This window comes from Pongo pygmaeus, chromosome 12 (genome assembly GCF_028885625.2).
Source record: "Pongo pygmaeus isolate AG05252 chromosome 12, NHGRI_mPonPyg2-v2.0_pri, whole genome shotgun sequence".
In the NCBI taxonomy this organism is placed as follows: Eukaryota; Metazoa; Chordata; class Mammalia; order Primates; family Hominidae; genus Pongo; species Pongo pygmaeus.
In genome coordinates, this window is record NC_072385.2 from 122,450,000 (window position 1) to 122,464,441 (window position 14,442).

Genomic DNA, 14,442 nt, shown 5'->3' on the forward strand with positions numbered 1-14,442 from the left:
CTGAGCCTCAGTTTCATCTATAAAATGAGGTCTGTTGCGACAGGGTTAAAAGGGCTGTCTGTGCAGTCAGATTGACTCTGGGTTCTTACCCAGTTCTGTCACTTGCTAGACATGTAGCCTGAGAAAGCTATGGGGCCTCTCCAAGCCTCAGCCTCTTCATTTGCAAAGTATGGATAACGGCAGCAGGTGGCTGAGAGAGGCAGGGAGGATCAAATCAGATAATGAAAGTACAGTCCGTGGAAGAGTGAACGGCACAAAATAAACATTCAATACTTGATATGCATCGGAAATAAAAACAAAGCTGATGGTGATCATCACTCCAGTTTCTTTTAAAGCTTTGTTATCTTCCTCCCATTTTCCTACCCTCCATCGGCTCGAAAACATAATTCCACATTCCAGCATATTCCTGCTCATTGTCATCTCTCAAATTTTCTACAGCAACAGCATGACAAAGATATCACTGACCCGAAGGGATTCAAATACAGGAGAAGGAAAAAACCAGGGTACACTTGGTGGAGAAACTGAGTTGCTCAGGAAGGAAAGGCCTCCCTTCCTGGAGTTCCCCGGCTGGCTAAACGCACCTCAACTTGCCCTTTAAGCTACTGAGCACTTCTAGTAACTTAGAAGAGAAATAAGTACCTTTTTCCCAATGCAGTGACCATGGCCTCAAAGGAGCTGTCGTATCTGAGCAAGGGGAGGCTGTGTCCTGAAAGCGTGGATTCAATAAACTCCGACAGCCCGAAGTACTTCTTATTTTCATGATATAAGTCCACTCCCTAAAACAAAGAAGAGCGTCGGTCACTCCAACATTGCATTCGCAGGGACGGTCAGAGGTTCACGTGTCAGGCCTGTGGATGACCTGGGTTGGCAACTTCATCTAAATCGTGCCTACTGTGCAGTGGCTTGGATGGCATTTTATAAACTTCTTCCATCTGCAGAAGCAGAGCAAAGTACCTCCCATACTTTAAAAATGGTGTGTCCCCATTGCTCAGGAGTTTTCCATTCATTTGGTCCAATGTCTTTACCAAGAGGAAAATCAGCCTTATCTTATTTTAACATATACATTTCTTTGTTAAATTTGCTTCTTTCTACAATCTTAAGCTGGTTTTAGGAATAGGCAAATCAATTATATTGCATTCACTTGCTACTAAAAATCAATAGACGAAGAAAACATTTATCTAGCCAATTTTACTCCCACAGACATAAAATTCCAAAGTTGGGGGAGTTTGTTGAAAATATTAAGGCACGAAAACTCTACCCCTAAACAGCACAGTGGTTAAGGGCCGAGCCATGGAGCCAGTGGCCTGGGTCATATCCCAGCTCCACGACTTTCTAGCTGCCTGGCCTGAGGCAAGTGGCCCAACTCTCTGTGTCTCATGTTCCCCATTAGTAGATGAGAACACATCCTAGCACCTGCCTCTTGCATGAGCTCACAGCAGGAAGCACTTTGGGCAGGGCCTTCCTGGCTCATGGGAAGTGCCTTACGAACAATGGCTATCCCCACCATGGATTCTCAGCTCACAGGACGGAAGCCAGGTATTTTTTAAAGTTTCTCAGAGGATTGTGAGACACTCCAAAAAAGTCTCATCTCTTACGTTTACTTATTCTTGTGTAACTAACTACAAACCACCCAGAATTCTCAAATTACCAGGATTGTTTTAGTCTTCTATTTTGATGAGAAAATGTCAGGGGATAAGCTAAAAACTCACCAAGTTTTGAGGATATGTGTTTAGTTTGAGGAAGGAGAATCTGAATCTCACTACTTAAGGATGCAGGGATAGGGAAAACAGGAACCTTCCTAGGGCTTCTGGAGACATTGAGCGTTGCTCTGTAAGGAGCCCAAAGCCCCCAGCGCCTAAGGGCTCTACTTTCAATATCTCCATTCAGTGCCATAGAACAAACATTCCGAATGCTGCTCAGAAAGCTGCAGTCACCAGAGAAAATGTCCCACAAACTGCATTACATCTTCCGAGATGAGGAAGCCAACTGACGTACTGCAGGAAGGTTACCAAAAAGACCAAGAAGGGTTTACACCTAACTCTGAGTTGAACCAAAGATCCAAGGAGCTGGAACCCATTATCCTCAACCACAGTGGTCAAGGCTTTTACTAAATGTAATTTCTGCAAACCCAAGTGTCATTGCTACACAAGGGCCCAGCAGCCACGTGGCACTCACATTACTGCAGGAGGCAGGCCAGTGGATCTCGTTGTAGGGGCTGATGAGGGTGTGCTGTGTCTGCAGTGCATACGGGAAGGAGGTCACGTGAAGTGTCACAATGTTGGGGGCCTCCTTCACCTCCCTGCAGTTGAGCAATCGGTCCACCAATCCCACCGACGGGTCACTTTGAGAATAGAGGTTATGAACAGCGCTACTGAGGGAGGAAAAGAGACAATCAGTGGAATTACTATATTGTTTTCTAATTTTGCAAGGTGAAGCAGTTGAATAAATTTATAACTAACCCCCAACTTTACCAACAACTGAAGATTATGGCTCTGCCCATGACTAGCAATAGAGAAAAAAAAGGCTGGACTTCAGGTAGCTGTCAGGGACTCTCTCGAGACTCGTTACTTAGGAAAAATGTGTCTGGGGTGGGACGGTAGTCAGAGAGGATTTCTTACAAGGCACACACTCCTTCTACCCCAGTTGGACAGTGATGTGTCCCTGGGAATGTTCCATGAATCATTTGTTCCTCTTTGGCCCCATCTGATTGTGTACTTATCGCCTTACACAGTCCTTCTGACTGTGAAATGATCCAGAAAAGATGTAAAAGAGTAAATTCTATAGTCAGTTTAAAAGGCAGCAGGAAAGGATTGGGAAGCATTTTGGACAAGGGGTCTAGGAGACAGACCCAGCTCTGCACTTCTCTGTGGGACAAAGGCCTTTGCATTCTCTCCTGTCAGTCTAGGAGATTAAAAAAAAAAAATCAGTGCTTAACCCTTTGGACGGCAGGAGGCCACTCTAAGAAACCTATTCCCAAAACGAATATTCACAATACAGCTCTTTCTATAATTTCGGAATGTTCCAGTTTCCCTCAAGCCCACACATGGATTCTGGATTGTAAACCCTTACAAGGTCCTTCATGTCCTGACCAACCTAACTAGCTATCTGTGGATCTGTGACAATCAAAGACTTTCTCCACGACCTAGCCCAGGAGCCCCCTCCTTCCTCATCTACATCAGTGGAAATGTCTGAAGGTACAACCCCTAGGCCAGTCTCACGGAGATGACCAATCCGGTAAACCACCAGAAATCCTGCCAGGCGCTTGGCTTGGCCCATCTGAAATTCATCTGTGTTTATGTTCATTTTAACTGAGTGAGTAAAATCGCCCCTCAAGAAGGGCAGGCATCAGCCGGGCGTGGTGGCTCACGCCTGTAATCCCAGCACTTTGGGAGGCCAAGGCGGGTGGATCACGAGGTCAGGAGATCGAGACCATCCTGGCTAACACGGTGAAACCCTGTCTCTACTAAAAATAGAAAAAATTAGCCAGGTGTGGTGGTGGGCACCTGTAGTCCCAGCTACTCAGGAGGCTGAGGCAGGGGAATGGTGTGAACCCGGGAGGCAGAGTTTGCAGTGAGCGGAGATCGTGCCACTGCACTCCAAGCCTGGGCAAGAGTGAGACTCCGTCTCAAAAAAAAAAAACTAAATTAGCCAGGCGTGGTGATGGGTGCCTGTAGTCCCAGCTATTCGGGAGGCTGAGGTGGGAGAATGGCGTGAACCCAGGAGGCTGAGCCTGAGCCTGCAGTGAGCCAAGATCGCACCACTGCACTCCAGCCTGGGCGACAGAGTGAGACTCCGTCTCAAAAAAAAAAAAAAGAAGGGCAGGCATCAGTGGTGACCCATGGTACCGGGGGCCCCCGTGGAGCCTCTTTCAGGGAAGGGCTAGGCTGAGCTACTCCTGCTAGGACCCTCCACACCCCACACCAGCATGGCTCCTTGTTGCTGAGTGGACTATGAAAGAAACACATCAGGCATCAGGCTGTGATTCGAGGTCTTGGCTCTGCCACTAACACCCTCCCACTCCACCCCACCCTGTGACTCTGGGAGACACGCTTCCCTTCTCCAGCCCTTAGATTCCACCATGGTAAATTTCAGAGGTTGCACTAGATAATCCCTGAGATAACTTCCAGCTCAAGATTGTGGGAAACATCCATGGCATCTGCTTACAAACACCAAGCCCAAACATCATCCATCTTTTCAGGATTTGTACCCTCAGCCCCCAGGAACATCCACATACATGGTTTCAAGGAAGGAAAATGTCAACCTGTCATATATCAAGTCAATCTAACCTCACAAGATCCCAGTGCGCATGGTCGTGGATTAGGACAAAAAGTGTATGCGGGTTCTGGAAGGAGTTTTGCAGAAAAGCCTTAAATTTTGTCTGTGCCTCCGCGTCTAGCTTCAGAACATACTGTTCCACCCTCTGCTTCGTCATGTGCTCTTTCTCCAGACCAAGCTCCAGCAAAACCCCTGCAACACAAAGAAAATACGTCAGTAACTCCAAACATGCTCACTGGGTTTCATTCACTCAACAGATACCTGATGAGCAACTCCTATACAGCAGGTCCTGAGCTAGACTCAGAGATGCGAGAGTAGGGAAAGGAAGGGAAAAAACTCCCACACAGGTTACAGCTGCGTAACTGTCCTGCACAGGAGCTGGGGCACAGGCAAGCCTTGGCTGTGTGTACAGCAGCCCTCCTGAGGGGCACCAGCTTCATGAAGCAGCTGATCCCAAGCGTGGTAAGACAGAGGGAACCAAAAGGTCCTGACAGCAGCAAAATCCCTCTCTCAGTCTGAATGCCACAGGGCTACACATTACGCCACTAAAGAGTGAGTCCTTTCAGTGAAGACACTGGACATCTGTGTACTCTGTGGTTAAATATGATATCCTTGAAAGTACAAGGATATCAGTGACGCTAGATAGCAACACATGGTTAGGTCACTAGCCTGAGTGGGACATGGTGAAAGTTCAAGTTTTGGTTCTACCTTCAACAGATCCTAAAATCTTGGGCAAGTCACTGTCTCTGAACATCGGTTTCACAATCTATAAAACAAGAGCAGCAATACTTGCCCTATTCACTCTATAGCAAAGAACAGTGTCAACACCCACACATGGATTTCGGCAGATCAAAGCTTCTCCACGCATGACTTCTCCCCAAAATGCCCCATACCTGAATGCCACACGTGGAACAGAGTCTGCTGGTAGGTCACTTCTGAGGGTGGAATGCAAATGAGAAAGTCCACCTTCTCAAAGGATCCCAGGTCCAGATTTTGGGTGCTGGAATCCGCAATGGAACACACATGGGAGAGGAGCTTCTGTGCTACTGCCAGCTGGAAGGGCCGGATGCTGTGTGGCTCCAGATGGTAACCTGGAACCAGAGCCCCAGGATGCCAGGTGAGCTCCAGGGCACAAGGCTACTGCCAGGCCCTTGGCCAGAGAATCAGTGAGACCCGTCCAGGGGAGACTGCCCCATGCACAAAGCGATGAGGGAAAGGGGAATAATTCACTTTTGTCAAGTCCCTGCTCTCAGCTAAGCAGTGGCGGGTGTGGGGGTAGCGATCATTTTATGCACCATCCTTCACTTAATAATAAAAACAAGAACCAAGCACTTGAGGAGCACAGCGGAGGCAGTGGTCTCTTCTGCTTAGAGGGGACAAGGAGCCTATCCCAGGGGAGGTGACACTGAGACTGGACTTTGAAAGAGGACTGCAAGCTCTCCAGAGAAGAAAACTAACACGACAGTCATTTAGGAACTCCATATGAATAAAAAGCATCAGCAACAGACTCAGAGGCAGGAAAATGGCACAGAAAAATCTACTACCTCAGAGACAGTGATGGATGTGCAATTCAAGATTAAATGAGATTGTCATCATTAAAGACTGAATTTTAAATTAGGTATCAGGTCTACTGTGACACTAAAAGATGTCCTGTCTCATGGATGTGCTTCCAACATTACTACCTCCAATCTGAGTCCTTGGATGCTGCCTCCCGGGCCAGACCCAGGCCCACACCAGTGCCCTCTCATCGCCCACCGAGCACACATGAGCCCTCTGTCCCCTCAGCACCCACTTAGCACACCTGTGCCCACTGCCCTCTCTCACGGTGCACACCTGTGCCCACTGCCCTCTCTCACAGTGCACACCTGTGCCCACTGGCACCTCTCACTGCACACAGCTATGCCCACTGCCCCATGTCACTGAGCATATCTGTGCCCCCACCCCCCTCACTGTACACACCGGTGACTCCGCCGCCTCTCACTGTACACACCAGTGACCCTGCCCCCTCTCACTGTACACACCTGCACCCTCGCCCCCTCTCACTGTACACACCTGCACCCCCGCCCCCTCTCACTGTACACACCTGTGCCCCACCCCCCTCACTGTACACACCGGTGACCCCGCCCCTCTCACTGTACGCACCAGTGACCCCGCCCCTCTCACTGTACACACCGGTGACCCCGCCCCTCTCACTGTACACACCGGTGACCCCGCCCCCTCTCACTGTACACACCAGTGACCCCGCCCCTCTCACTGTACACACCTGCACCCCCACCCCCTCTCACTGTACACACCTGCACCCCCGCCCCCTCTCACTGTACACACCTGCACCCCCACCCCCTCTCACTGTACACACCTGTGCCCCACCCCCCTCACTGTACACACCGGTGACCCCGCCCCTCTCACTGTACACACCGGTGACCCCGCCCCTCTCACTGTACACACTGGTGACCCCGCCCCCTCTCACTGTACACACCAGTGACCCCGCCCCCTCTCACTGTACACACCTGTGCCCCGCCCCCTCTCACTGTACACACCTGCAGCCCCACCCCGTCACTTTACACCCCCGTGCCCCACCCCCTCTCACTGTATACACCTGCACCCCCGCCCCCTCTCACTGTACACACCAGTGCCCCACCCCCCTCACTGTACACACCTGCACCCCCGCCCCCCTCACTGTACACACCGGTGACCCCACCCCCCTCACTGTACACACCTGTGCCCCACCCCCCTCACTGTACACACCAGTGCCCCACCCCCCTCACTGTACACACCTGTGCCCCCACCCACTGTCACTGTATACACCTGCACCCCCGCCCCCTCTCACTGTACACACCAGTGCCCCACCCCCCTCACTGTACACACTGGTGCCCCCACCCCCTCTCATGGTAAACACCTGTGCCCCCACCCCCTCACTGTGCACACCATGCCCCTGCCCACTTCTGTGCACATCTGCACCCCCACCCCCCTCACTGTACACACCTGTGTCCCCGCCCCCCCTCACTGTACACACCTGCACCCCCGCCCCCCTCACTGTACACACCTGCACCCCCACCCCCTCTCACTGTACACACCTGTGTCCCCACCCTCCCCCACTATACACACCTGCACCCCCGCCCCCCCTCACTGTGCACACTTGCACCATGGCCTCTCTCACTGTGCACACCTGCGCCCACTGACCCTGCCCCTCATCACTACTTTGTACCCCCTCCACCCTGGGAGATTCCTTTTCACCACTCACTTGTGCACACCGGTGTCCCACTGACATCCAGGGATGCTGCTTTAGTGACAGAAGAGGCAGTGAGTGAGGAAGAAATATGGCCTTGATTTTCCTGGTGAAATTTGTCCAGCAAAATGTCAATGTCACCCTCTGCCCAAGACAGAATAAACAAATGGGTTTTTGATGTCAGTGAAATTCAGCAAACATCTACAGAGCAGTTAGTGTCAGGTACTGTCCTGAGGCCTGGAGTCATGAAGGTAAAGAGGACATGGCCCGTCCTGTCAAGGGGTCTCAGCCTAGTCAGGATGAAGACAAACTGCCAGAGTGAGCTCCCCCCACACAGACACAGCAGGTGCTAGGGCAGAAGGAAGAACAACACGGTAAAGGATGAAGGGGAAGGTCCCAAGCCCATCTGGAAAACGAAGGGTCTGAGAAGCTTCCTCGGGGGACATGAGATGAGTCTTGAGGGGTGGGTAGCTACGAGGCAAACAGGGGAGAAGGATGCTCACAGCCCAGAGCACGAGGGATGCGGAACTCTCCAGCAAAACGGGAGACAGGGAAGAGAGGCCACCAAGGCTGGAAAGGTAGAGAGGAACAGGCACAAGGGCCTTGTGTACCCCACGAAGACAGAACCCACAAGGTGCCCTCCACCCCTCAGGAGAACTCCACAGCCCAAGCAGGAAGAGATGGCCAGCGAGAACCCACGGCTGTCACTCAAGAAAAGAAAGGGACAGAAATGCAAGTGCACGGAATGAGGGGCACTCTGCAGTGGAGGCCAGCCTTAGCGGGTCACTGGCAGGGTGGGGCAGAGATGACCTCTCCTGGCACTAATTACTGTCCTATTAACATACGCATGTGCACCTGTCTCACGACAAGCCTACCTGGACAGAGGGTGCTAAAGAAGGCCCCCAGCGAGTCTACCTTCCCCGTAACCAGCTCGTAATTGACTTCCTTCTGGTACTCCGCAGGGGTGAGAAGGCTCTCGGAAAGAATCCGGGCTTGGTATTTTCCTGGAAAGCAAACAGATTTCACGGTACCCATTGTATCTTTCCCGCTTACTGGCTGTGTAGCCCTAGACTAGTCCCTTAACCCTTCTAGACTGACATTTCCCATCTGGAATCTGTGGCTAACAGCTGGATCTACCTCCCAGGCCTGCTGTCAGGCAACACAAGACAATGGTGCCTGACACATGGCAGAAGCTCAGGGTCTACTACTGCATGTGCCACTCACATCAAGGTAAAGAATTTATTTAAAAAAAAAAAAAAAAAAAAGGCCAGGCACAGTGGCTCACACCTGCAATCCCAGCACTTTGGGAGGCTGAGGCAGGCAGATCACAAGGTCAGGAAATTGAGACCATTCTGGCTAACACGGTGAAACCCCGTCTCTACTAAAAATACAAAAAAATTAGCCGGGTGTGGTGGCAGGCGCCTTGTAGTCCCAGCTACTCAGGAGGCTGAGGCAGGAGAATGGTGTGAACCCAGGAGATGGAGCTTGCAGGGAGCTGACATCGCATCACTGCACTCTAGCCTGGGTGACAGAGCAAGACTCCGTCTCAAAAACAAACAAACAACAACAACAAAAAACACAGAATGGGTATAAGATTAAAGAACGCTGGTCAGGCACAGTGGCTCTTGCCTGTAATCTCAGCACTGTGGGAGGCTGAAGTGGGTAGATCATCTGAGGTCAGGAGTTTGAGACCAGCCTGGCCAACATGGTGAAACCCCATCTCTACTAAAAATACAAAAATTAGCTGGGCGTGGTGGTGCACGCCTGCAGTCCCAGCTACTCGTGAGGCTGAGGCAAAAGAATTGCTTGAACTTGGGAGACGGAGGTTGCAGTGAGCTGAGATTGTACCACTGCATTCCAGCCTGGGCAACAGAGCAAGACTCCATCTCAAAAAAAAAAAAAAAAAGAAAAAAAATGCTAAAAGACAACTTAGACACTGTACTTAAAAAGTACATTAAACGCCAGGCACAGTGGCTCACACCTGTAATCCCAACACTTTGGGAGACTGAGGCGGGCGGATTGCTTGAGCCCAAGAGTTTGAGATCAGCCTGGGCAACGTGGCAAAACCCTGTCTCTACAAAAGTACAAAACTGAGCTGGGTGTGGTGGTGCACACCTGTAGTAGTTCCAGCTACTCCGGATGGAGGCTGAGGCAACAGAATCACTTGAGCCCAGGAGCTCGATACTGCAATGAGCCAAGATCTCACCACTGCACTTCAGCCCAGGTGACAGGGCAAGACCCTGTCTCCAAAAAAAAGTGCACTAAATTCTGCACTTTTAAAGCAAATTTTACAAGGTACAAAAAATTCCGGCCGAAAATGCACAACATTTGTGAAGATTTAAGCAGGCCAGGAAAGCTCACGTGTTTGGTGTCTGCCTCCCCCACCTAAAAGAACACTCCAGGCAGGTAGAGACTGCTCTGCTCCCTGTGGGCCCCCAGCCCCTAGAACAGTGGCTGTACATGTGGGGCCTCAATGGGTGTTTTTAAAATTAAATCAATTGGCTGGGCACGGTGGCTCACTCCTGTAATCCCAGCACTTTGGGAGACCTAGGCAGGTGGATCACTTGAGCTCAGGAGTTCGAGACCAGCCTGGGCGACATGGTGAAACCCCATCTCTATCAAAAAATACAAATTAGCTGGGCATGCTCCCAGCTACTTGGGAGGCTGAGATGGGAGAATCTCTTGAACCTAGGAGGTAGAGGTTGTAATGAGCCAAGATCAGGCCACTGCACTCTAGCCTGGGCAACAGAGTGAGACCTTGTCTCAAAAAATTAATTGGCTCCTGAACACAGACAACACAACACAACAAGGGCATTGTTTTTTATCTCCAATAGATCAGTGAAGAAACAGGGCCAGAGTTCCTGGTGTGAGTGACCACCCACGTGGTAGAGCCAGGTTTTCAACAGGGTCTTTCCACATTCCCAAGCTGACCCCAGGGGTAACCTCACCAGCCACTCAGAGCAGGGATGAGATTGTAACTAAGTCATTAGTCAAGGCTGCCTTCTGAAGCCAGCTACTGAGCACAAACCGCAGGTGCTAATGCTGCTGCAAACCCGGGCCACCCTAGACAGAAAGGGAGAGAACCACCAAAGGTGGGGACCGGGAACGCAGTTCAGGGGGCTTCCCCGCAGCTGTGCAGCCCAGCGCTCACCAGTGACTGCGATGCAGGAGTCGATGGCCGCGCTGCGGCAGGCGCAGATGATGACCACGTAGTTGGTCTTGGCGAGCTTGCCCTCGACCAACAGCCGGAACATCTCGGAGAGGCCCTCGGCCAGGGAGTAGGCACACTCGATGACGTGCACGCTGTCGTTGCAGGAGCTGGCGGCCAGGCTGGCCAGCCAGGGCAGCTGCGCGGAGGTCACGGGTGCCGCGGCGCTGGGCGCGGGCGGGAAGGGCTGCGGCGGCGCCTGCTGGTACTGCCGGATCTCGGTCAGGTGCGACTCGCGCCAAGAGCGCAGGAAGATCTGCTCCAGGTCCTCCATCAAGGGCACCTGGTCCGCGGCTGCAACACAACGCGGGCGGGGGGCCTGCCACAAATGCCAGCGGCATCCAGGGACGCGCGGGTGCAGTGATGTGAAAGTACCCACCTAAGTTATTACTGTGAAATCGTATCACAGACGGCTGGAGCACGAGGGGAGGGCATAAAATCCGCCACAATCTAACCACCATCCTAACAGAGCCACGCTATTTACGTGTATTTCTCAGTCTTTTTTTTTTCCATATGAAAGTTTTTTTTTTTAAATTATAAGATGATTTGTAAATTTATTTTTATTTTTAAGATTAAGTATCCTCTTTGACAATCCAGAAACATAGTCCTTGCTCACTCTTTGGCCACACACATCTAAAACAGTTAAAAGTGATTCCTCAATTTTCAATGACAAAGTAGGAAAAAAGAATATGTTCTCAAGCTGCAGTTCAATTTTTCTGTCTTCTTTTTAAAAAAAAAAAAATCTTACTTTGCTACCAAGCCACTCACCAACTGTAAGTTGGAAAGACAATTTTTCAAAAAGCCAACAAAACCCAGAAAAAGGAATAAGTATCAATCCAAAATTATCACCCAAAACACTGCTGTTGTAAAAAAAGTAGGAAGCCAAATTCCCATAGCTTGCTAGAGAAGGTCTTTAAAAAGAATTCAGAAAGTTAGGACTGGAACTACGGTGGTATAGACAGGTTACACTGTCCCTATGTGCGTATACAGTGGTAAATGTGTAGAACATTCAGCCTAGGAATACAGGCTTTCTCCTACTCCAAGACAGAGAATAAAAACATGTGTTGCTGGAATTAATATTAAAATTGTCCTTACAAATAGCTGCGATGATTGTCAGTATAAACTTTGGGTCTTGCATTCTTTCCTTAACCTTGACCCTTCATCAGTTTCAGTGCCATTTTCAGCCATCATAAAGAGTGCTGTTAGCGTGTCCATAATGTCCCATCATATGTAAGCACCACCATTTACTTAGCAAGGTCTCTATTGTGGATTCTCTTATTTCTTCCAAATATTCACCTTTATAAATACCTCTGCAATGCACATCTTGATGTATAGAACGTTACTTCCCTTGCCTAAATTCTCAAAGGTGGATTTACAGAACCAGCTACTACATATCATCAGCTTGCTTCCAAACAGCCTGAATGCGTCAGTTTACCGCGCGAACGGTGCATTTGACAAGTGCTGGTTTTACTGCACCTAAGCACCACTGGGTACCATCATTTGGGTTACTAATTCAGAAAAAGATGACTTGATTTGTGATTTGCATGTCTTTGATGATGAGTGAGACTGAATACTTTTCAATATTTGTTTCCTTCTGGTATTTTCTCTTTTATGAATTGTCTGGTTTATACGTCCGGATTTTGTATTTGATGTGCTGGAAGAAAGCGAAGCAGGCTTCCATTTAGAAGGTGGGTTCCAGCCCAGCTCTACCCAGCACCAGCTGTGCAGCCCTGAGCTATCTCCTACGGTTTCCTGATACATAACACGGGGTTCATGCCACCTGCTCTGTGGGCCGTACCAGAATTTGATTAAATTAGCTTATATCTCCCCCTTTGATTGGATGCATTTAATCAGAATTCACTACTTGAATTAGCTAATCAAATTAGAATTTAATTAGATTAGCTGTTATCTCTCTCTCATCTTTAAAAACATTCCTTTGAGTCCACATCTCCTTCCAGAACTAACCCCTACCCAGAGCTGTTTGCACGTGCCATACTGTCTCTTCACCTCCAATCTCTGTAACCCACTCCAGTATGACTTTTATCTCCAATCTTCGCATACATCATCATCAAGGTTGCCAACCTCTTCCCATGGCCAAACCCAATGATCAGGGTCCAGTCTTCCCTCCGCTCAACTCCCGGCCACACTGGCAGTTGATCAGCCCCTCTCCTTGGGATCAGCCCCTCTCCTCGGGAATGCTTTTTTTCACTGCTTCTTATCAATATTCACCCATTCCTCAACTATTCCCTCAACATAGATTGGCAGACTGTCGACTTCAGCTGCGGATGCTGTGAGGCATCCAGAAAAGGACTCACTGACCATGCCTGGCCTCATGGAGCTTACACCCTAGCTGAGGGAGACACACTTAAAGGGAACAATCACAGACCCTAATTCCTGGTGCCCTAAAGATAAAGGGCATAGGATAGGGGCCTGGAGGGCAGGAGCTGTCTTCCACACAGTAACAAGAAGGCCTTGCTGAGGAGATGATGGGTGACCCGAAACCTGAAGGACATGAGGGAGCAAGCCACACAAATGTCTTTGGCAAGAGCATGTCACAGGGAAGGAACAGCAAGTGTGGGATGCCCAGGTGGGACCAAGATTGCTGAGGGGGACAGCGGGCTGGGACAGAGCAAGCAGGTGGGACCAGGAGGCAGGCTGGGCCCCCCGGAGAAGGGATGGAGTGGGCACCTGATGGGAAGCCGCGGCAGGGCTCTGAGCAGGGAAGAGATGCAATCGGATTCCCAGTTCTCAGGGATGTGGGGAACAGGGCAAGAATGGTGCCCCGGTGAGGGGACAGCCACAGAGAGGGTGAGCGAGGCTGGATTCAGGATGAAGCCGTGTTTACTGATGGACTGGTGGGGACTATGAGAAAGAGGGACAATGCTGGGTTTCCCACATTCTCCACTGTCCTTTCCTTCCTTCCCACCCATTCCATCTCGGTCGCCTCCTCTGGATCTCTGAAGACTGGAGGTCCCCAGGCTCAAACCTTGGCACTTTCCTCTCTTCATAGCCACCCACAGCTGGTCTCACGGCTTTAATATAAGTCATCTGTAAGCCAGTGTGTCTTAAATGTATACCTAGAGCCTCCACCTCTCCTGGGACTCAAGGCCTGTCCATGCAAATGAACACAGGCGACCTGACTGTCTCGTGGGCATCTTGTACAAACACACCAAGACAGAACTCAGGTTCATGGCCACCATTCACCCGGCTGCTCAGGCTGAAACCCAGTTCCCATCTGCTCCCACCTCCTCCAAAGGGATTTCCAGCTGGCCTTACCTTCAGAATAGCCCCTCCAGCTCACTGCTGCCGCCTTCAGCGGCCCAAGCCACTGTGTGCCTTTAATAGGCAACAACTGACTCTCCGTTTCCGCCACTGCGTCTGCCCCATCTGACTCCACATAGCAGCCAAGGTGGCGTTTTTAAAGTGAAAATCAGATCACCTCCATCCCCTGCCTAAAAATACTCCTGTGGCTTCTCAATGTGTCTACACAGAATCACACTCTCGACTGGAGCCTGCCCCGTCTGACCACACCTCTCTCTCACACCCTCTCTCTGCTACAGCTACGCTGGCCTCTCCAGCAACCTGGGACACTCACTGCTTCTCCACCTCACAGCCCTTATCTGGCCTCCCTCTCTCCTCAGGGCCCCACCTGTCCTCATTCCTCAGCTCATCACAAGGTTGACTCCTTCTCAGGGTCCAGGTCTCTACTCACAGAGGCCTTTCTTCACGACCC

The 14,442-nt window shown here is 50.5% G+C and overlaps 1 protein-coding gene across 10 annotated transcripts in view; it reads right to left on the reverse strand.

Annotated features, from left to right (window-relative positions):
* Positions 1-14,442, reverse strand: part of GREB1 (growth regulating estrogen receptor binding 1) — a 161,376-nt gene that overhangs the window by 39,761 nt on the left and 107,173 nt on the right. For 9 of the 10 annotated variants that reach the window (XM_063648957.1, XM_063648955.1, XM_063648958.1 and 6 more), the window contains 7 exons: positions 10,653-11,003; positions 8,377-8,505; positions 7,517-7,645; positions 5,169-5,366; positions 4,287-4,467; positions 2,176-2,371; positions 640-776 (listed from right to left, as the gene is read on the reverse strand). In XM_063648957.1, the coding sequence (XP_063505027.1) occupies positions 640-776; positions 2,176-2,371; positions 4,287-4,467; positions 5,169-5,366; positions 7,517-7,645; positions 8,377-8,505; positions 10,653-11,003 (1,321 nt within the window). The remainder of the gene's footprint in view (positions 1-639; positions 777-2,175; positions 2,372-4,286; positions 4,468-5,168; positions 5,367-7,516; positions 7,646-8,376; positions 8,506-10,652; positions 11,004-14,442) is intronic. The other variant, XM_054475733.2, reaches the window with a different exon arrangement.